The sequence below is a fragment of the Trachypithecus francoisi genome, unplaced genomic scaffold (genome assembly GCF_009764315.1).
Source record: "Trachypithecus francoisi isolate TF-2019V2 unplaced genomic scaffold, Tfra_2.0 Lachesis_group10, whole genome shotgun sequence".
In the NCBI taxonomy this organism is placed as follows: Eukaryota; Metazoa; Chordata; class Mammalia; order Primates; family Cercopithecidae; genus Trachypithecus; species Trachypithecus francoisi.
This window is the reverse complement of record NW_022681455.1, coordinates 10,528,108-10,552,062: the sequence shown is the minus strand read 5'-3', so window position 1 is coordinate 10,552,062 and position 23,955 is coordinate 10,528,108. Positions and strand designations below refer to the sequence as shown.

The window sequence follows — 23,955 nt, the reverse complement described above, 5'->3', positions numbered from 1 at the left end:
CAGAAAAGTAGGGATTGGGTGTGGAAATGGAGGTGGTCATGAGGTTTCTTTGTGTAGTGATAAAATGATTCTAAATTAGCCTGGGATCATGGTTGCATAACTGTAAAGGCACTTAAAATCATTACATTGTACACTTAAAATGGGTGAGTTTTATGGTATGTAAATTATATGTCATAAATTTCACACTGTGCAAATTATATCTCAATAAAGCTGTTACCTTTAGGGGGGAAAAGGCCATCAGTTTAGTGCCTGGCATTGTAAGAACTTATGGGATGATGATGACTGGCAAGCCTTCTAGAAAGGCTGTATGGTGCCTAAAACTGGGGCTGGGAACAGCTGTAACTCTGTCAATCTGTTGTAGATTCTATCAGTGACTTGGACGGTAGAAACCTATTTGATTTTCTTTTCTTTTTTAATTTCACATTGCAGGTCTTATTAGCAGAAAACTGCTGTATTTGTGTGAAAGCAACAACACAATTTATTTCATACTAGCAACATAAGGTGAATTTGAATTCAATCTGACACCAAGCTTTGCGTCGGTTGAGGCTCACAAAGATATAAAGCTCCCTACTCTCCAAGACTCTGCTTTCTGGCAGCAGCAACAGATGATTAAACCGCAAACCCTAACAAAAGTGACAACAAAAAGTACTTGGGGCACAAAGGACAAACTACTCTGCCTGGGAGTAGGGGCTTGTCAATGATTTGGCAGCAAGACCAACTCAACTGGATCCTCAAAGATAACCAGGATTTTTGTAGGCCAAGAAAAGCCTAGGGGGAAAACTGGCTCGAAGGCAAAGAGGTCTGTTTGAATTCCCTGAATTGAATTCAGAGTCCCTTGAATTCCCTGCAATTACACAATTACCTGCCAAATCAACTACTTCAACTACATTTTCTGAATATTTTAAATCACATCCTCTCAGGGCCAAAATAACTCTGCTAAATTCCCTTAATTAATGATTTTACTTTTTTAGACCTGAACTAAAACATACAGGAATTTGACCCAGCAATCTCTTAGACCCAAAGGAATATAAATCATTCTGTCATAAAGATACATGCACACATATGTTAATTGCAGCACTATTCACAATAGCAAAGGCATGAAATCAATCTAAATGCCCATCAATGATAGACTAGATAAAGAAAATGTGGTATATATACACCATAGAATACTATGCAGCCATGAAAAGGAACGAGACCATGTCCTTTGCCGGGACATGGATGGAATTGGAAGCCATTATTCTCAGCATACTAATGTAGAGACAGAAAACCAAACACCACATGTTCTCATAAGTGGGAGCTGATTGATGAGAACTTATGGACACATGCAGGGAACAACACACACTGGGGCTGGTGGGGGACGTGGCTGGAGGGAGAGCATCAGGAAGAAGAGCTAATAGAGATGCTGGGCTTAATACGTAGGTGACGGGATGATCTGTGCGGTAAACCACTGTGGCACACGTTTACCTATGTAACAAACCTGCACATCCTGCACATGTACCCCTGGACTTAAAATCAAAATTGAAAGAACAAAAGCAACATACAAATTCAGTCCTCAAATGCATGGAGGGTAATTGATACTGACCCTAGCAATCAGATGACTAACAGCTCCCAAAGGCAGACCACACTCCCAAGAGTGTTTTCTAATGGATTTAGCGTAGGTGGCAGCAAAGGATGTCTGTCCTTTGGAAAAGTTGGTGGAGGTGATGAGGGAGTTGGGGTTTAGGTTTAGGAATCCCACCCTGTCAACTGCTTAAAAGCCGAGCTAGAATTGAAAAATCAGAAAATAAACTTCCTGTAATGCTAGAGGGGAATTTTCTCCATTTGTTTATTTATTTATTTATTATTATTATTTTTTTATTTCTTATTTTATTTTTTTTTGAGACGGAGTCTCGCTCTGTCGCCCAGGTTGGAGTGCACTGGCCGGATCTCAGCTCACTGCAAGCTCCACCTCCCGGGTTTATGCCATTCTCCTGCCTCAGCCTCCCCAGTACCTGGGACTACAGGTGCCCGCCACCAAGCCCGGGTAGTTTTTTGTATTTTTTAGTAGAGACGGGGTTTCACTGTGTTAGCCAGGATGGTCTCGATCTCCTGATCTCGTGATCCGCCCGTCTCGGCCTCCCAAAGTGCTGGCATTACAGGCTTGAGCCTCCGCGCCCGGCCTCCATTTGTAGAGAACATTTTATTAGACACGCAGACCATTTCTCTCCCATGTCTTCGCTCCTCATGCAAAGTGATATTGGAAGCCCGCTCAGTGATGAAGCTGGATAAAAGTCTAGGTCCTGGGCCAATCATTCGGTTGCATACTCACATTTGGTGTGTTGGTGGTGGGGGGTGGGCAGGGCTCCGGCGTAGAGGGGACTGAGATCCACAAATAGTTAAGATGCAATGGAGGAGGCGCTGCAAGACGAGCGTGGATAAAGTGGGGGCAGGGGAGCTGCTTCTGCAGGAGTGTAAAGCAGCTGAGGCTTTTCAACTGGATCTTAAAGAGAACTGATGAGATGAGAACGAGCAGCAAAGATAAAGAGTATTCCAAGGCCGGGCGCGGTGGCTCAGGCCTGTAATTCCAGCACTTTGGGAGGCCGAGGCGGGCGGATCACGAGGTCAGGAGATCGAGACTATCCTGGCTAACACGGTGAAACCCCGTCTCTACCAAAAATACAAAAAATTATCTGGGCGTGGTGGCGAGTGAGTGCCTGTAGTCCCAGGTGCTGGGGAGGCTGAGGCAGGAGAATGGCGTGAACCCAGGAGGCGGAGCTTGCAGTGAGCTGAGATCACGCCACTGCACTCCAGCTTGGGCGACAGAAGGAGACTCTGTCTCAAAAAATAATAATAATAATAATAATGAGTATTCCAGAACAAGAAGACAGCATGAACAAGGTTGTGGAGGCCATTTGGCTTCAGACCAGTCTAAAGTGAGAAGCCTGGCGAGGTAGGAGGCTTTAGTCACAGAATGCTGCTTCCTGGTACAAGACTACAGACAGGTGACATTGCTAAGAAGAATTATACCCGAGGGAACCTCTGCAGCCACATACCTAATTTATTCCTCCATCCCTCCCTCCCTCTTTCCCTCCCTACCTCCCTTCTTTTTCTTTCTTCCTCTTCCTTCTTCCTTTCTTTCTTTCTTTCCTTCTTTCCTTCTTTTTCTTTTCTTTTTTTTTTTGAGATGGGGTCTCACTCTGTCACCAAGACTGGAGTGCAATGTCATAACCACCCCTCACTGCAGCCTCAACCTCCCATGCTCAAGTGATCCTCCTGCCTCAGCCTCCTAAGTAGCTGGGATTACAGGCATGCGCCTCCAAGCCCGGCTAACTTCTATATTTTTTGTAGAGATGGAATTTCACTATGTTACCCAGGCTGGTCTCAAGCAATCCTCTGATCCTCCTGCCTTGGCCTCCCAATGTTGGGATTACAGGCATAAACCATCACGCCCCCCCTCACATACCTGATTTCTAACAAAAAATTAGACCTTACACTTTCAAAACCAAATGTAAATGGGTTTTGTTTTTTGTTTTAGTTGCACAAAGAATTTTTAGAATAGTAACATTAAAACCTCAAAAATCAACACCTGAGAAGTTCATCTGTTGTCTCTCTCTACGTTTAATGAGTTTCTATGATGTGCCAGGTATAGTTTGCACACTTTCTGATCCTTCAACAGTCCTACAAAGAGATATTTTATCCCCAGGATATAGATGAAGACTCAGGCTCAGTGAAATGAGTTAAAGTTAAAGAGAGATGAGGGCCAGGCGCAGTGGTTCACGCCTGTAATCCCAGCACTCTGGGAGGCTGAGGTGGGCAGATCACCTGAGGTTAGGATTCGAGACCAGCCTGACCAACATGGAGAAACACCGTCTTTACTAAAAAGGCAAAAATTAGCCAGGCGTGGTGGCACATGCCTGTAATCCCAGCTACTCGGGAGGCTGAGGCAGGAGAATTGCTCGAACTTGGTAGGCAGAGGTTGCAGTGAGCTGAGATCGCGCCATTGCACTCCAGCCTGGGCAACAAGGATGAAATTCCATCTCAAAAAAAAAAAAAAAGAGACAGAGAGATGGTGAGCTGTAGAGACAGGCTTTAAATTCAGGCCTGTTTGTTTCTAAACCCCACCAGTGAGTGTGAGCTGCCTTCTAACTCTAATAGAGAGTCAACAAGTCCTCAGACTATTTTTCCAACCCATTCACCAGTCCACTTAAATCTTAATTGATGTCATTCTAATTGATGTCTAATTGATGTCATCTGACGATACTCCAGCGGGGCCCAAACTTTAGTTTTTTCTTTCTCATCAATCTACTTTTAGCTTCCTCAGTATAAAATTAAGATAGGTCCCCATAGGAAGAAACACTATTTTTTGGTTTTAAAAAGGAAATTGCTACCTGAAGGAGCAACAGAATATTAAAACAGGGTCACATCTCTGGTTATTCCTCTGAGATCCCAGAAGATGGTGTAATTGGCAAAGCAAAACTATTCATATACATTAACATTATTATGTAAGCCATTTTCGATGGTAATATATATGGATATATAAAATGCATATAAATCCATTAAACTACATATTGGGGCAATTTCTGACCTGGGGAAATTACAATCTTTTTATAAACTCAATAAAATGTCAAAATCATTAGCAGTCCTCAGTTGTGCTGTGTCACTTTATGACTTTCAGCAACTAAACCTGTTATTCCAGAACAAAACATAGATGCCATCAGATCTATCAGGGTTTATATTTAAGGTGTCATGGGTATGAATTCAGGAAAGAATAAAGAGAGTCCCTGACTTATAAGAGTTCAACTTATACATATATATATTTTTTTTTTTTTTTTTTGAGATGGAATCTCGCTCTTGTTGCCCAGGCTGGAATGCAATGGTGTGATCTCAGCTCACTGTAACCTCCACCTCTGAGGTTCAAGCTATTCTCCTGCCTCAGCCTCCCAAGTAAGTGGGATTACAGGTGCCTGCCACCATGCTCGGCTAATTTTTGCCTTTTTAGTAGAGACGGGGTTTCACCATGTTGGCCAGGCTAGTCTTGAACTCCTGACGTCAGGTGATCTGCCCGCCTCAGCAGCCCAAAGTGCTGGGATTACAGGCGTGAGCCACCGCATGCGGCCTCAACTTATAATTTTTTTACTTTATGATGTGAGAAAACAATGGGCATTTAAGTAGGAACCATACTTTGACTTTTGAATGTTGGTTTTTTCCCAGGCTAACGAGACGCGGTGGATCATGATGCTGGCAGCGGCAGGCAGCCCCAGCTCCTGGTCAGCTACAAGATCACAAGGGTAAACAACCAATACTGTACTCTACACTGTACTGTATTCAAGAAATCACATGACATAGACACCACTTTATTATGAGATAGGCTTTGTGTAAGATGATTTTGCCTGACGGTAGGCTAACAATGTAAGTGTTCTGAGCATGTTTAAGGGAGGCTAGGCTAAGCTAGGATGTTTGGTAGATTAGGTACATTAAATGCATTTTCTTTTCTTTCGTTTTTTTTTGTTTTGGTTTGGTTTGGGTTTTTTTTGTGACAGAATCTCCCTCTCTTGCCAGACTGGAGTGCAGTGGCGCGATCTCGGCTCAACGCAACCTCCGCCTCCCGGGTTCAAGTGATTCTCCTGCCTCAGCCTCCTGAGTAGCTGGGATTACAGGCACCCGCCACCACGCCTGGCTAATTTTTGTATTTTTAGTAGAGACGGGGTTTCACCATGTTGGCCAGGATGGTCTCGAACTCCTGACCTCTAGTGATACGCCTGCCTCAGCCTCCCAAAGTGCTGGGATTACAGGTGTGAGCCACTCCAAGTGGCCATTAAATGCATTTTTGATTTATGGTATTTTCAACTTGCAATGAGCTGGCAAGGAGGAAGAAGAAAGTAAGAATAAGAGTGTGAGCCACAGAATGCCCAAAGAACAAACTCAGTGATCAGTGAAGAGGGTAGACAAAGATCAGATCACTTGCAGGTTAAACTCTTCTTTTCTCATTCTAGGGAAGTGATAAAACTAATGCCATTGTTTTCTTGATCATCTACCTATTTAAAAAATGAAGTCTGTCAGGCCATTTACCACCTTCCTAAGAAACTGTGTTTCCCTGAGAAGAACTCACAGGTGGCCGGGCATGGTGGCTCACGCCTGTAATCCTAACACTTTGGGAGGCCGAGGTGGGAGGATCACCAGGTCAGGAGTTCGAGACCAGCCTGGTCAACATGGTGAAACCCTGTCATCTCTAATAAAAAGGCAAAAATTAGCCAGGTGTGGTGGTGGGCACCTGTAGTCCCAGCTACTCGGGAGGCTGAGGCAGAAGAATCACTTGAACTCAGGAAGTGGAGGTTGCAGTGAGCTGAGATCACACCACTGCACTCCAGCCTGAGTGACAGAGCGAGACTCCATCTCAAAAAAAAAAAAAAGAACTCACAGGTGTCCCAACTCTCTGATTTCCTTTTCTAGAAGTTGACAAAAATCGGTATTTCTGGCAGATATAAAAAACAAAGATTGCTTAAGCAGAGCTAATAGTAAAAATCCCCACATTTTCCTCCCCTTAAGTCTGTCCATTCACCCAGCATCTCAGAAGTTCTGTGTGCACGATTGGTTTGGGGAATAGCAATTCCGTCTGCACGCAGTAAGACCCCAACCACATCCCTGGGGATAAAGGATGAGTTCCCAAGACCACCTTGATTCGGATCTGCCCTTCTCTGCTCCCAAAGCTGCATCTCTCAAGGTCTTGGCACCTGGAACCTCAGCATTGCGTTTTTACATATAGAGGGACTAACGGGATATACCAGCCTCAAACAGTGACAAAGAGTCAGGCCAGTATGGACTCTACCGCAAATAGAAATACAATGAGCCACCCACTTAAGGGTTCAGGGGAAGATGCCTGCCATGGAATATCAACAGGGCCGGTCCACAGGCTGGCTCCGGGGGAAAAACAAATTGGAAGCAGGGAGGGTCTGTCTTCCGGGCCCTCAATCACCTGCCAGGTATCTTCCTTTCTCTATTCCTTCCCCTTTGGACACCTTGGCACTCCTTCTTCCTCCCACCCCCAGCAAAGCCTGCTCCCAGGAAAGGCTGTTTTTGCATTCATTCCTATTTTAATGTGAGTTTGAAACAAACTCCCATGGAGTTATATGCAATATATTGCTTTGTAGCAAGTGAAACAGAAATCACTGGTCAGTTTTGAAATGTGTAAAATCCAAGGCACACATGACCAATAGAATAAACTCACTGAATGTCCCTATCACAGGCAAAGCCATCCAACCCAGAGGATCCAACTCAGGAGGAAAGTGGGAGGTGGATGAATTTGCATCTTGGGCCTATAAATGGAAATCATCCACAGCTGAATCAGACAAGAAACTAAAAGGCATGCCATCTTATTGTGGACCAGATTAAGGGTAAAAGACAGAAATGGGGAGAGGAGAAAAGGAGGGCAGGAAGCCCGAATTTCACAACAGCTAGTGAGGCTTCTTGGACATCTTTAAAGCCATATGTGAACTCCCTTTCTGTAACACTGTTCTCATGGGCACCTTCACCTGAGCAGGCCATGCAGAGAGTCTTATCCTCTGAGAGGCCTCCAAAGGACCTGCTGCTTCTTAAGGGACCTCTTAGGTATAGGGGAAGGACCATGTTTTTGTTTGTGTTTTTGAGACGGAGTCTAGCTCTGTCCCCCAGGCTAGAGTACAGTGGCACAATCTCGACTCATTGCAACCTCCACCTCCCAGGTTCAAGTGATTCTCCTGCCTCAGCCTCCTGAGTAGCTGGGATTACAGGCGTGCACCACCACACCTGGTTAATTTTTGCATTTTTAGTAGAGACGGGGTTTCACCATGTTGGCCAGACCGGCCTCGAACTTCTGACCTCAGGTGATCCACCTGCCTCAGATTCCCAAAGTGCTGGGATTGCAGGCATGAGCCACTGTGCCTGGCCCCATGTTTTGCTTTGCTTGGTTATTTATTTATCCATGTTTTGAGAGAGTCTCACTCCGTTGACCAGTCTGAGTGTAGTGGTGCTATTGCAGCTCACTGTACCCTCAACCTCATGGGCTCAAGCAATCCTCCTGCTTCAGCTTCTCCAGTAGCTGAGACTATAGGTTCATGCCACCATGCCTGGCTATTTTTTTATTTTTTTGTAGAGACAAGGTCTCTGTGTTGCTCAAGCAAAGCTTGAGACTCCATCTTAAAAAAAAAAAAAAGAGCAGCACGGAATCTGGCAGATACCAGGGGAAGACATAGGAAGCAGAAGCCACAGGGTGGAGGAGCCCATAAACCAGGGGAGGCGCTGAAGCACAGGCAAGAATTTCAAATAAAGTAAAAGAAGCAGGCAAAGCAAAACCAGCAGAGGTGGAGACTCTGCGACATGAGGATGGCCAACATCTCAGTGCCGCTAGGGCAGCAGAGCCTGACCACTGCACCAGCAATGAGGATGCAAGGTCCACCGCCCCTGCCTGTGGTCACAGCCACAGGCCATATGCAGAAGTGATATTTCAAATCGAGTTAAATAAAATACACTCTTTTTTCTTTTTGAGACAGAGTCTTGCTCTGTTGCCCAGGCTGAAGTACTGTGGCATGATTTCGACTCACCACAACCTCTGCCTCCCGGTTCCCTAGATCGCTGAAGCGATTCTCCTGCTTCAGCCTCCCGAATAGCTCACGTTACAGGCACAAGCTACCACGCCTGGCTAATTTTTTGTATTTTTAGTAGAATTGGGGTTTCACCTTGTCGGCCAGGCTGGTCTCAAACTTCTGACCTCAAGCGATCTGCCTGCCTCGGCTCCCCAAAGTGCTAGGATTACAGGTGTTAGCCACCCCACCCAGCATAAAATACATTCTTTAAATTCATATCATTTGCTTCTTTTTACTTCTTTTAATGTGGCTCCTGGAAAATCTAAAATTTGATTTTAGATCTATGGCTCCCATTGTAGCATTTCTGTTGGGCAGTGCTGTTCTCCCTTCTCATGAGACCACTTCAGCTGTTAGATGTTTTTCTGGACTAGTTACTTAATTTTTTAAATTTCTTTTCTTTTTTTTTTTTTTGAGACGGAGTCTTGCTCTGTTGCCCAGGCTGGAGTGCAGTGGCCGGATCTCGGCTCACTGCAAGCTTCGCCTCCTGAGTTTACGCCATTCTCCTGCCTCAGCCTCCCGAGTGGCTGGGACTACAGGTGCCCGCCACCTCGCCCAGCTAGTTTTTTGTATTTTTTAGTAGAGACGGGGTTTCACCATGTTAGCCAGGATGGTCTCGATCTCCTGACCTCGTGATCCACCCGTCTCGGCCTCCCAAAGTGCTGGGATGCCAGGCTTGAGCCACCACGCCCATCCAATTTCTATTTTTAAGATGGAGTCTCACTGTGTCACCCAGGCTAGAGTGATTCTGCCTCCCAGGTTGAAGTGATTCTCCTGCCTCAGCCTCCCGAGTAGCTGGGATTACAGGCACGTGCCACCACGCCAGGCTAATTTTTGTATTTTTAGTAGAGACAGGGTTTCACCATGTGGCCAGGCTGGTCTTGAACTCCTGACTTCAGGTGATCCACCCGGCTTGGCCTCCCAAAGTGCTGGGATTACAGGGGTGAACCACAGCGCCTGGCCTGGACTAGTTACTTTGGCGAATCCTAATCATAATCCCTCAATCACTACAATCAGTTGGAACAATATCAAAATGTCCCTTGCACCCCCTGCCAACAACAACAAAAAAAGAGAAATCGCAACATATACCACATCAACCAGAGGGACTCTTACAATGGACAATGGCTCATTTCGCCACATAGTAGGAGTAATAATTAAACAAGACAACCCTTAGGTTTCTAATTCCCTAACCTCTTGCATTCAGCCCTGCCTCGGGTCGTGAAAGAGTTGGCAAGGCTTGCCCGATATGGTGGCTCACGAGGCTGAGGCAGGAGAATCGCTTGAGCCTAGGAGTTCAAGACCAGCGCTGGCAACACAGCAGGACCTCATCTCTACAAAAGTTAAAATTAGCCAGGCACGGGGGCACGGGCCTGTAGTCCCAGCCTCTTGGAAGGCTTGAGCCTGGGAGGTAAAAACCAGCACGGGCTGGGTGCTGTGGCTCACGCCTGTAATCCCACCACTTTGGGAGGTTGAGGCTGTGAGCTGTGATTGTGCCACTGCACTCCAGCCTGGATGACAGAGTGAGATCCAAAAAAAAAAAAAAAACAAAAACGAAAGAAGAAAGAAAAATTCCAAAAATGAAAGAGTTGGTAGGGCTGATCAGGGTCCTCAGGCAGTGATCCTCCACACACATAACACAGAAATGATTTCAGGGGCTAACTTTTAAGTTTCTGAAAAACATTAATTGGTGCATTTGTTTTCTATTGCTTTGCCAATCTGTTCCTGCTAACACGGGGAGTAAAAATCCAGCTCCAATAGATACATCGAGTTGAGAAGTCAAGGGGGGTTTCCCTTAAGTTTCTGTTCAGTCAGCTGATGAGGATCACGGACTCAGAGCGGGAAGGGACTCAGAGGCCGTCCAGTCCAATCCTTGAGCTGTCCTCGGCAGCACGTCCCCAGCCCTGCTTCCCTTGGCTTTGCTCACCACTGAGGAAGCTGCCCGTTCTATTCCGAGCTCCATGTGTTCTCATCTCCCACCCGCTGGCCCTAGATTCTACTTTCAAAATGACAGAGTTGGTCTAATTTCTCTTTCCTGAGCAAATCTTTTAATTAAGTGAAGACACCGATCCCTCTTCAAGTCTTTTTCAAATCAATTATCCTGTTTCTTTGTCTTGGTCTTCTCTTAAAAAAAAGGGGGGGGGGTGGGGATTGGCCTTTTTACCTCCCTGGCTGCTCTCTTGGGAACTGCTGTGCCAGTTCTCCCAGTACAGTAGGGTGGCCAGACCTGAAGAGACTACATCCTACTCCAAGCACGTGGGAGAGAAGTGGGCCTTTCACTTCCCGTACTCTGGACACTACAATTCTATTTAAACAGCTCTGTGCTTTCCCCATGACTTTCCTGAGCCCGAATTTCTTTTGATCACTACACTTCCCCTTCTGGCTCTAAGAAAATCACAGATTTAAAGAGAATTCTAAGCCTATGAAGCTTTGTATGCCAATATCTAAAACAAGCACCTGCAATGGTTTGCACTCCTGGCTGTACATGAGAATCACTCAGAAGCTGTACAAATATCAATAGTTAGGTCTTGCCCCAAGGAGGGAAACAGGCCCTGGCTTAGGTATTTTTAGAAGCCCCAGATGATCATAATGTGCATCCAGGGTTGAACCAGCAATCCAAAGAAACCATGACTGTGATCTTCATATGGATTCCAGTTACTTTTTCCTTTGAACTGCGAGTATGAATTCTTTTTTTTTTTTTTTTTTTGAGACGGAGTCTCGCTCTGTCGCCCAGGCTGGAGTGCAGTGGCCGGATCTCAGCTCACTGCAAGCTCCGCCTCCCGGGTTTACGCCATTCTCCCGCCTCAGCCTCCCGAGTAGCTGGGACTACAGGCGCCCACCACCTCGCCCGGCTAGTTTTTTGTAATTTTTTGTAGAGACGGGGTTTCACCGTGTTAGCCAGGATGGTCTCGATCTCCTGACCTCGTGATCCGCCCGTCTCGGCCTCCCAAAGTGCTGGGATTACAGGCTTGAGCCACCACGCCCGGCCGCGAGTATGAATTCTTATTTTGAATTGAACTAGCAGAACTAAATTGGTTCACTGTAAACAACTTGAGATTATTCAAAAATCATTTGGAACTTGGACCAAAGGAAAGATGGAGTTGATTTAGCAACAATCGATACCTAATTGAAAGTCAACCTAAAAAGAACATCAGGCTTAGGAGACCTGGTTTATAATTGGTGCATATGCTTACTTACTAGCTGTGGGATCTGAGCACATCATGTAATCACATTGAAGTTTCTTCACCTATAAAATGGAGGCGCTGGTCTAGAAATCTTTTTTTTTTTTTTTTTTGAGACATAATCTCCCTCTATCACCCAGGCTGCAGTGCAATGACGTGATCTCGGCTCACCGCAACCTCTACTTCCCAGGTTCAAGTGATTCTACTGCCTCAGCCTCCTGAGAAGCTGGGATTACAGGCACGCGCCACCACACCTGGCTAATTTTTGGTATTTTTAGTAGAGATGGGGTTTCACCGTGTTGGCCAGTCTGGTCTTGAACTCCTGACCTTGTGATCCACCCACCTCGGCCTCCCAAAGTGCTGGGATTACTGGTGTGAGCCACCGCGCCCGGCCTAGAAATCTTTAAGGTGCACTAAGGGTTTTTTTTTTAACTTCTTGAAAAAAAATAGAGACAATGTCTCACTATGTTGCCCAGGTTGGTCTCAAACTCCTGGCTTCAAGAGATCCTCCTGCCTCAGCCTTCCAAAGCACTGGGATTACAGGCGTGAGCCACTATGCCTGGCCATGCTTTAAACTTTTGATTCAAGACCAGAAAAGAGCTTGCAAATAAAAAAATTAAAAGTTGTATCTTGCTCCCATTTCGAAAGGATGGGAGCTTCAACAGAGACAAAAATATTATTGAAATGTTCAAATTGTCATTCAAATTTTATTTATAATACTTATTCCTGATTTTAAATGCATTACGCTTAAAGGAGAATAAAGTTTATTTATTTATTTATTTAGAGACAGAGTCTCGATCTGTCACCCAGGCTGAAGTGCAGTGGCACAATCTTGGCTCACTGCAACCTCTGCCTCTTGGGTTCAAGCGATTCTCCTGTCTCAGCCTCTCCAGTAGCTGGGACTACAGGCATGCACCACCATGCCTGGCTAATTTTTTTAGTATTCTCAGTAGATACATGGTTTCACCATGTTGGTCAGGCTGCTCTCAAACTCCTGACCTCAAGTGATCCACCTGCCTCCGCCTCCCAAAGTGCTGGGATTACAGGCTTGAGCCACCGTGCTCGGCCACGTTTTTACTTATATGGCCAGTGTTCCTTGAATCTTTTGTCCTGTGAACAGAGCAGTTCACAAGAGTGGGTGACACAACACATCTCCATTTTACCATTTTACAGATGAAAGGCTCTTTTTTAATTTGACATTTAAAACTGTAAAGAAGTTTGTTCCATTTTCTCCATTCTTTTCAAAGCAACTTATTCAGTATTGACCATGCAGTGTTTTTCGTAAAAATAAAAGTTAAGAGACGTACATACCGGGAATCCTGTTGAGTGTTACCCAGAAATGTTCGTCGGGGCTGTAGGTGTCCTTGGACCAGGAGAGTAAGTCAAGTGCGAGCTGGTCTTGGAGAACAAAGTTAGCAAAGTCCCTTGTGAGAGCTACGTAGGCCGTGCCAAAGTAAATCACCATGTCATGAGGAGGAGGAGTTTTTAATTTTGTTGTTTTAATCACATAGGAATTTTTGTGGTCTAACAGTTCTTGGTGGACGTATTTAGTCCGTCCAACAGCATGGTCAGGAGGCAGCACCCCTGGGGTGATATTTCTCCCTTTAAATCTCTTCAGATACTGAACTATTTCCCTGTTGGTTTTCAGGGGAAAGTCTTGCCCGCAGGTGTTGATGACGTACTTCCAGGGAACCTCAGAGGCCACAAGGTCTTCCAGGCAGTTCAGGTCAGCCTGGAGCCTGGAGATCCCCCCATAGACGACTGACTCCTTCTTGGAAGCCAGAAAAGCATTTGGGAAGCAGCCGAGTAACTGTTTCACTGCACCTTTAAAGGCATCCGTCGCCTTCTGATCCAGGTGCACACAGTACACATTCTGGGGCATATAAATCGCCCTGAAGAGCCTCTCAAAAGTGCCAAAGTCTTTGTGGATTGTCACTGTGTAAGCTAAAGGGAACCCAGCCTCTTCTTCAGAGAGTGTTTCTGTTACATAGTGGCTTCGAACCATGTACTCATAGCAGGTAGCTTCATCAAGGGTAGTTTTCAATGCATTTTCTGTTGGGTCAAAAACTTTCCCCTCAAAAATCTGATGACAGGCTTCTGCTAACAGTGAAGCATTGGACAGAGCTGCCCTCAGAAAACGTTTATTCTCCCATAACTCAGTATTGTAAACAAATATAAAAATCAGGGCAGAAATAAGAGATACGCTAAAAAGACAGTGCTTCCAAGAGCCCATCATTCACAACCAGGAAATGAGTAAAATATCTCTCTCTTAAGATAGGATCAGAGTGTAGATATATTTAACTTACATTTTCTCCACGTTGCGAAATCATCCTCTTGATGGCTGAAGCTCTGGTCTGGCTATTCCCCGTCCCTTCAGTTCACGGTTCTAGTCCTTTTTCTTTCTTCTTCCCCTCTTCATTTACCACTAGGTTGCATTTTCACTTTTCTCTGACACATTTCTGAAGTGGCTCCTTTGCATTTGGCTTGCCTGTTCTCCCGCTAACCTGCAACCTGTGTCTACACAAAAACAAATGTCCTCAGAGCGGTGCGGATTCCGGGGAGTCCACCTGTTCCCACCGTGAAATCGCAAGTGGATGAGGTGACCATTCTGCAAGTCATCGGCTCTAAGACCTTAACCTCAGCCTCTTCTCCCAGCCAGAGTCTAGTAACTGTGTCCCCTCCCCTGCTTCCTGTTAATCATTGTGTTCAACAGCCTGAGTTTGTTTGCTTAAACTGCGCTGCCAAGTTAAGAGCTTCAGTTTAAAGCATGTGAATACTGCCTGGAGATATATTCTGTCAATAAATATGTAGTGCTTTAAAAAAATTCCTTAACCCTGTCTTTTTCCACAGCCACACCTGGTTCTCCCCACTGGCTGGGTATGCTATATGGCATGGTATATGACTGGCTGGCTATTGGGCTAAATTCTTTCCAGGGCTCAATTTTGTCTGCTGCTGGGTAAAGTCCTTTAAAAGGCACATTAATTAGCAAGCTTACCTTACCACTTAACTTACTGCACAAAGTGACTGTGGCACTCTGATGAATAAAGGCTAACTTCTTTATTAAAACAACAAAATAACTAACGGCCCATCAGCACCCAAAATTGCATAGAGGCTAACATCAGTGAATTTCAAGTTTATTTTGCCCTGGTCCACATAGGATGCAGACAGAGAACCCTGATGCTTAGAGGAAGGAGAGAAAAGCATCTCAGTTTTCAATGTTCCTGAACTTTAGGAGAGAGGCTCTTACGTCCAGATTTACAAATGCTTTAAAGGAGGTGTAAAAAATGAGAATAATTTTACCACCATAGATCAATTGTGAGAATAAAATGAGATAACATATAGAGTCCATCACCGTGTCCAGGAACAGATTGGGGTGGTAAATAAGCAGCGAAATTGTACCAGAGTAAACAAGAAGCTCGTTCACACACACACATATGCATACACACACACACAGGCATACACACGTACCCCTCATCCCACATTCATACTTCTAGTAAATGACACAATTACCACCTCTCCTTTAAAATCTTCTTATTCTTCCCTTACTCCCTCCTCTGTGAGCCCATGCCAATCAGATTATACATCTAAAACAGCAGCGAGACAGGGTGCGGTGGCTCAAGCCTATAATCCCAGCACTTTGGGAGGCCGAGATGGGCGGATCATGAGGTCAGGAGATGGAGACCATCCTGGCTGACATGGTGAAACCCCGTCTCTACTAAAAAATACAAAAAATTAGGGCGTGCTGGCGGGCGCCTGTAGTCCCAGTTACTCGGGAGACTGAGGCAGGAGAATGGCGTGAACCCGGGAGGCGGAGCTTGCAGTGAGCTGAGATCCGTCCACTGCACTCCAGCCTCGGCGACAGAGCGAGACTCCGTCTCAAAAAAAATAAATAAATAAAAAATAAAAATAAATAAATAAAACAGCAGCGATGAGTTTTGTGTGATGTGGTAGTCAGCTGCACCCGGTGTGAAAGCATGTTCCATTCGCGCCGAGCTCACGTATTCCTCATGTTTCTAGCTCCTAGCATTGTCTGTGTGTAGTAGACAATCAACTTTTTATTTTATTTTATTTATTTTATTTTATTTTATTTTATTTATTTATTTATTGAAACAGAGCTTCACTCTCGTTGCCAAGGCTGGAGTGCAATGGCGCTTTCTTGGTTCACTGCAACCTCCGCCTCCCAGGTTCAAGTGATTCCCCTGCCTCAGCCTCCCAGGTAGCTGGGATTACAGACACCTGCCATCATGCCCGGCTAATTTTTGTATTTTTAGTAGAGACAGGGTTTCACCATTTTTGGGCAGGCTGGTCTCAAACTCCTGACCTCAGGTGATCCACCTGCCTCGGCCTCCCAAAGTGCTGGGATTACAGGTGTGAGCCACCTGCTCAGCCATCAATCAACTATTTATTGATTGAATGCTCAAGTTTTCATGTCCCTGTTTCCCTGATCACATTAGTGAGAAATTCCAGGTAATACTGATTCGTCAGAGACATATATTTGTATCTAAGAATGTGGTGCAGCCAACATACCTAATTTTTCTAATATATCTTCTGATTTTTATTAAATTTAATTAATTAATTAATTTACTCTTTCAAAGAGGTGGGGGTCTTACAGTGTTACCCAGGCTGGTCTTGAACTCCTCAAGCTATCCTCCTACCTCAGCCTCCCAAAGCTTTAGGATGACAGCTGTGAGCCACTGCACCCGGCTCATTTTCTTAATCACAAAGACAACATGATATTGTGGATAGTTTCTAAACATAGTGTTTCCACATCCTGTACTTTCATTTACCTCTTGCCTACAGGACATACACATTTTTATTTTATCAAGAACACAGGAGAGGCTGGGTGGAGTGGCTCACGCCTGTAATCTCAGCACTTTTAGGAGGCCAAGGCAGGAGGAGCTCTTGAGGCCAGGAGTTTGAGACCAGCCTAAGCAACACAGCCAGGCCCCATTTCTAATTTAAAAAAAGCAATGCAGGAAGATGCAAGCTTAAATCCTGCATTTTGCACGTACTATTATACCATAACATTTTCCATAGTGCTTCCTGGTGTGCCTCAGGTATTATCTTCACAATCTCTGCTTTAGAATCTGGAGTTATTCTTGTTGGTTTTTCCGCTATCCCAGCTAACAGCGAACACATTGAGACGGCAGCTAACCCCATTTCACAGCATCAGGAACACAGGAAATGATGACAAGAAAGGATACAGGGAAAATTCTCTAGAACTCAGTGAGTCAGTTTTCAGTTGCTTCTGGAATCAGATTCTACAGCGTGACTCAGGAACACCCAGTCGTGCCCATAGGGCCCCCAAAATAGAATTTAATCAACCCAAATATCTATTTTCTTAACTATCTTTCATGCATCTATCCAGAATTCGTTTGAACAAATCACTTCTTCAATACAGTACGCATACAAAATCAATCTTTTCTGAAATGACTAAAATTTCTCTAATTTTTAGTTGACTTTTAATGTCTCTTTAGACCCTGTCCATATCAAATGAAATTGACTATAGGAATGATTAAATGAAAATGTCAATGCTGAATTATGCTTATCTAAACTAGTCAAGTAAGTTTTACCATGTTTTCTCCCACTGTATCCAGACAATTACATCAGGTCTTTCTTTCTTCGACTCTCACCTCGTTCTTGGCCTAGTTCTATCCCTCCAGACATTGCAGGCATAGAAGCATCTTGAATCATTTGCCTGCTCTTCGAATTTACAACTCACTTGATTTAGTTGCAAGGTAACAAACACTTGTATTTTGTGCTCTGCTGCAAGTACAAGCAAAGTTCATACATCTTTACTTGTACCTTACCTGAAATGCTATGAGGGTTCCTTGATTTTGAGCTCTGGAGCATTTATGATTATGTAAAATAGTATCTTTGACAATGCTAGACATTTAAAAAATAATTAATATGAATCTTTCCTTTTTCATCAAGCCAGTGCTAGCTGGTGCATTTCTTTTTGGTAGGCATATGGGACACGCTGGTCTTCCTGACCCTGCGTGCCCTTGTACAATCTATCACTAATCACTCTCCTCAATTCTGGGCCCTAGGCTCTTGCATTTGTGTGATATAATGCGAGGAGATGGTAATCAGGGAGTGACCAAAAAGAGTAGAGATTGTTCATCCCAGCTTGAACTTTGGATCAAAATTAATACTCCCAAATTCTAAGTTGGAGGCACTGATCAGGTGGGATAGAGAGTTCTGAACAAATGGGGAACCAGCAAAGACTTGTAGTTTGGTTGCTCAGTAACTGGCAGGGTGTATATTATGTTCAATCTCTAATTGCTTATTTCTCCATAACACATACTCTTATAAATTCTCACTCCAGGATATAAACTAATTTTTATTGCACTAAGATACTGCATTTAGAGTTTAATCTCAATAACTGATTGTAGAAAGAGAAGCAGAAAAAAAGGGGTTCCTTTCCACAGACAAGAATCCCATCATCCTCACCTTAATTATTCATGGACCATATGAGGCCCAAAGCGCTTTTCACATATTCATTTTACCGTGACATCACCTGAGTGCCCAAATTAGAAACCGGGGGGCGGAGGGGGGGGGAGTGGAAACTTTCTCAATGTTTATAAAAGCCTGATGCGGTCTCAGAGGACGAACAGCTTGGAATAAACTGGGTTTTTTTTTTTTTTTTTTTTTTTTGAGACGGAGTCTCGCTCTGTCGCCCAGGCTGGAGTACAGTGGTGCGATCTCGGCTCACCGCAAGCTCCACCTCCCGGGTTCACGCCATTCTCCTGCCTCAGTCTCCCGAGTAGGTGGGATTACAGGTGTGCGCCATCATACCTGTCTAATATTTGTATCATTTTGTCCTTTTTCAAAAAGACAACCTTTTCCTGTCCTCCTGTCTGCCTCCTCTTTCTTATTTATATGTTTTCTATTGACAAGTTCGGTACCCTGTTTTATCCTCATCACTATTTCTTTTTAAGCACAGGTTATAACCACAGGCTTCGAGCAACAGGGCTTAAATAGTATGGTTAAAAAGAGCCCTGGATCGAGTTCAAGACCAGTGTGACCAACTAAAAACACAAAATGAGCCGGGCGTGGTGGCTCATGCCTGTAATCCCAGCTACTCGGGAGGCTGAGGCAGGAGAATCGCTTGAACCTGGGAAGCGAAGGTTGCGATGAGCCGAGATCATGCCATTGCACTCCAGCCTGGGCAACAAGAGAGAAACTCCGTTCCCCCAAAAAAGCCCTGGATTATGTGTCAGAAAGTCTCCGTGGACCAAGGCCACTCTTGACAGGCTTGGAACCCTTGAATAAGTCATTTTATTTATAATCTCTCTCTCTCTCTCTCTCTTTCGGAGTCCCAGACTGGAGGGGAGTGGTGCGATCTCGACTCACTGCAAGCTCCGCCTCCCAGGTTCACGCCATTCTCCTGCCTCAGCCTCCCCAAGTAGCTGGGACTACAGGCGCTCACTACCACGACCAGCTAATGTTTTTGTATTTTTAGTGTTTCATTTCATTTTGTATTTAGGTGTTTCACCATGTTAGCCAGGACAGTCTCAATCTCCAGACCTCGTGATCCGCCCGCCTCGGCCTCCCAAAGTGCTGGGATGACAGGCCTGAGCCAACGCGCCCAGCCTTGGTTTTTCAAGTCTAAAGTCAAGACAACAGCAATCTCCAGGTCTTGCTGGGAGGATTCTGGAGGTAGGGCACCTAACATGCTCAGCTCAGGGCTTGTAGAGAAGTCAGAGCTAATTCCAGACCTGGATGGAAAGCTGTGGGTAAGAAGAGGCTAGGAGGGGGAAATGAAGTGGGTTGTGACCGTTTAACAAACAATAGCTGGGAAAAATTGTAATAGGAAAATATAAGAGAAAGCTGGTCCTTGGTCCTTTTTTTTTTTTTTTTTCTTTTGAGACGGATTTCGCTCTTGTTTCCCAGTCTGGAGTGTAATGATACCATCTAGGCTCACTGAAGCCTCCGCCTCCCGAGCTTAAGCAATTCTCCTGCCTCAGCCTCCTGAGCAGCTGGGATTACAGGCATGCACCACCACACCTGGCTAATTTTTGTATTTTCTCTTTAGTAGAGATGGGGGTTTCACCATGCTGGTAGGCTGCTCTCAAACTCCTGATCTCAGGTGATCCACCTGACTCGGCCTCCCAAAGTGCTGGGATTACAGTCATGAGCTACACCGTGCCTGGCCGAAAGCCGGTCTTTTCAATCCAGTCAATTAAATAACTGTGAGGCAATGCAAGGCTGAGGAAAGTTAAATAGCAGCTCAGTTACTAGGCAGAGTTCAGGCCTTAAAGGTACTTTCCACCTGCGTTTGCACATGAAAAGATGTCTGACAACTCCAGGCTTTCCAAGCCAGGGTCTAGGGGAGAAGCCAGAGAACCTCATACATTTTAGCAGTCTAATTTCACTGTTGCAGACAGTTACCCCGGAGTTGAGGACTGAGTGTTTTCTCTAAGTTGGATATTATGAGAAGCTAGAACAGCAGCCCCATCTCGGTGCCCCAGGCTTTATGTGTTGTTTTCACCTTTCTGGAGTTTTGCTCTTAACCTCCCGCCCTCTATCGCTCAGAAAGTCCTTGATAGGATTTTGAAGTTACAGGAACCAAAAATCACTGCCATAGGTAGAATACTTCCACAAGGGAGACCTCAAGCTTCTGATCACTAAGAATAATTACATGAAAGAATGTAGCCTCCCTTCTTCCAATGATTGCAATATGCTGTGCAATCAGAACAGAGTGCAAAGAAACAAATCCTTTATGCTGTAGGGTCCCCAGGGCCTGGGATTACAGTCTCCCTATTTCTTCTGGAAAACCACAGCCTACAGGTAACTATCCTCTATTTGGCCAATCTGCTACCAGGTGCGGAAAGACTCACTTTACAAGCGACGACTCTCAAAGGCCTACATTTAAAAACAATGAAAATAGAAAAGTAGCTTTGAGTTTGGCAAAACCTGAATTTACTTAGTAGACCTGTCTTTAATATCAGAAGATGGGTTTTCATAGAATGGCAATATGGATCTACTACTTTTCTACATGGCCCAGAGCTTCATTTTCAATTTTACCTATTATCAAATGAAGTCCATACCTCACAGGAATGTTTCAAAAGAACTAATTAAATAAAATACATTTTAGGCTGGGTACGGTGGCTCACGCCTGTAATCCCAGCACTTTAGGAGGCCGAGGCAGGTGGATCACATGGAGTCAGGAGTTTGAGACCAGCCTGGCCAACATGATGGAACATTTTATATCTCTACTAAAGATACAAAAATTAGCCGGCCTTGGTGGCTCATGCCTGTAGTCCTGCTACTCAGGAGGCTGAGGCAGGACCCAGGAGGTGGGGGTTGCAGTAAGCCGAGATGGCACCACCATACTCTTGCCTGGGTGACAGAGTGAGACTATGTCTCAAAAAAAAAAAAAAAAAAAAAATTTAAATGCCAGACAGTGCCAAGTACCTTGTCAAATTCTGGAAACATTTTCCCTTGCCTGAAGGGAACAGAGAAACATAAACCATTAAGTCTGAAGTGAGCGTTGTCCTTTCCTACAAAGTTAAAAGTTGTAACTGAGATATAGAAGGATACTCATGATTTAAAGAGACAGATGGAAAATCCTAGTGCCCAGTAGGCCCATCACGTAATGAAACAACATACAAATATGCTATTCTTTGAAAAAATACCTTTGGAAACAGAAATCTCATGACCAAATGACTCATTCAACATTTTTTGGTGTACTTACTTTATGCCCGGCATTGTGCTAGGTTCTGGAAATATAAAACATCCATGCAGCCCATGCGAGTACCAGTCTATTGAACCTTAAACTGCCGTCAGCAATTTAACAGAGGTAACCCGGGAAGACCAGCTCCCTGCAGTTTCCTCCCTCCACCAGTTTCCCAGCACGCTGACCTCCACCTACCTCTCTCAGTTCCCAGGAGGATAAGATTGCTCAGAGGCGTCCAGCAGTGAACACAGTAAGCCTGTTTAAGATAAACGCAGTTTAACCCTAGTGTTTTAAGTGGAATAACAAAGGCTGGAATGTGAAAGAGGGAAGGTCTGTTTGCTTTCAGTCCCACCCCCAAGGCCTGCCCTGAGAGTCTCAGAGACAGAACTACGGAGGAGAGCCTGTCTGGAGTCTGGATTTCTTAAACTGCTGGATACCAGGTGCTACCTGACACTAGCTCATCCCCCGCCTCCAGAATCCTGGAGGGCTTTGAGTTGATCACTTTCCACTCCAGGAATGTTGTAAGAAGAAACTCCTCAGAAAGATAACTGCCCTGGGTTTTTCACGAGGACACTCCAAGATAGACCTCAGGATAATTATTTGGGTGTTTTCCTAAGACTACCCTCCATTTTGCCGCCTTAGAGGCTGCTTTTTCAGAGGGGAAGTTTTGGATTCCCTCATAGACCCCTGTGTTTAAGGTTCCATCCTTACGTTTAGTTATTGGTAGGAAATCTTATCGTCTCTGCCCCAGGGTAACCCCTAACAGATTTAGATATGTGTTCTGCTCAAATGCGCCCCTCACTGAGGAAGGGAAATCCTAAGGTGGCAGCAGAATTTAGTAGAAAATGCCCTGGGCATTTTCAGAAGGCACGTTCTCTCTTCTCTAATGCAAGCTGTTTATCTTGAGCAAGTCACTTCCTCTCTCTGAACCTCTGGCTTTTCCCAGGCCAGGCAAACAGGCTCTTTACATACCCTTTCAGAAATGAACTGATTCCTGTCCCAGGGAACAAGCTAGTCATACCGTGTACTTAGCCATGTCCCTCTCTTCTGCCAAACACTTTGCAGTTAGAAGCAGCTTATAAAATTTAGTGGGGATAAAGCAGGGCATGGTGGTGTGCACCTGCAGTTTCAGCTACTAGGGAGGCTGAGGCGGGAGGGTTGTTTGAGCCCAGGAATTCTGAGACCAGCCTGGGCAACATAGTGAGACATCAACTTAAAAGAAAAATAAAAGAAAAAATCCAACGGAGTTAAAAAAAATTTTTTTTTTTTGCAGTCATAAGGCCGGGATAAACTGAAGAAATAGCAAATGAACCCTTTTTTTTTTTTTTTTTTGGTGACAGAGCCTTGCTCTGTCACCCAGTGCAGCGTCACAATCTCGGCTCACTGCAACCTCTGTCTCTTGGTTCAAGCAATTCTCCTGCCTCAGCCTCCCAAGCAGCTGGGACTACAGGCACCCGCCACTATGCCCGGTTAATTTTTGTATTTTTAGTACAGAAAGGGTTTCACCATGTTGACCAGGATGATCTTGAACTCCTGGACTCAAGTGACCCACCCCCCTCTGCCTCCCAAAGTGCTCGGATTACAGGCGTGAGCCACCATACCCGGCCCAAATCAACGATTATTTTTCTTTTCTTTTATTTATTTATTTATTTATTTGAGACGGAGTCTCGCTCTGTCGCCCAGGCTGGAGTGCAGTGGCCAGATCTCAGCTCACTGCAACCATTCTCCTGCCTCAGCCTCCGGAGTAGCTGGGACTACAGGCACCCGCCACCTCGCCTGGCTAGTTTTTTGTATTTTTTTTAGTAGAGACGGGGTTTCACCGTGTTAGCCAGGATGGTCTCGATCTCCTGACGTCGTGATCCGCCCGTCTCGGCCTCCCAAAGTGCTGGGATTACAGGCTTGAGCCACCGCGCCTGGCCTATTTATTTTTTGAGATCGAGTTTCGCTCTTGTTGCCCAGGCTGGAGTGCAATGGCACGATCTCGGCTCACTGCAATCTCCGCCTCCCAGGTTCAAGCAATTCTCTTGTCTCAGCCTCCAAGTAGCTGGGATTACAGGCATGTACCACCACACTCAGCTAATTTTTTGTATTTTTAGTAGAGACAGGGTTTCTCCATGTTGGTCAGGCTGGTCTTGAACTCCCGACCTCAGGTGATCCACCCGCCTCGGCCTCCCAAAGTGCTGGGATTACAGGTGTGAGCCAACGCACCTGGCCTCTTTTTCTTTTCTTTTCTCTCTTTTTTTTTTTTGAGATGGAGTCTTGCTCTGTTGCCCAGGCTGGAATGCAGTGGTGCGATATCGGCTCACTGGAACCTCCGCCTCCCGGGTTGAAGCAATTCTCTATCTCAGCCTCCCGAGTAGCTGGGATTACAGACGCCTGCCATCACGCCTGGCTAATTTTTTGTATTTTTAGTAGAGACAGGGTTTCACCATGTTGGCCAGGCTGATCTCAAACTCCTGACCTCAAGTGATCTACCTGGTCTCCCAAAGTGCTGGGATTA

The 23,955-nt window shown here is 45.1% G+C and overlaps 1 protein-coding gene across 2 annotated transcripts in view; it reads right to left on the bottom strand.

Annotated features, from left to right (window-relative positions):
• GCNT2 (glucosaminyl (N-acetyl) transferase 2 (I blood group)) overlaps nt 1-21,711 on the bottom strand; it is a 116,140-nt gene extending 94,429 nt beyond the window's left edge. Inside the window, exons 1-2 of one of the 2 annotated variants that reach the window (XM_033216187.1) lie at nt 21,651-21,711; nt 13,085-14,290 (exon numbers count right to left, since the gene is read on the bottom strand). In XM_033216187.1, coding sequence (XP_033072078.1) covers nt 13,085-14,009 — 925 coding nt within the window. In that variant the 5' untranslated portion in view covers nt 14,010-14,290; nt 21,651-21,711. Of the gene's footprint in view, nt 1-13,084; nt 14,626-21,650 lie in introns of those variants that run through there. The other variant, XM_033216185.1, reaches the window with a different exon arrangement.
• Between the last annotated feature and the right edge of the window lie 2,244 nt (nt 21,712-23,955).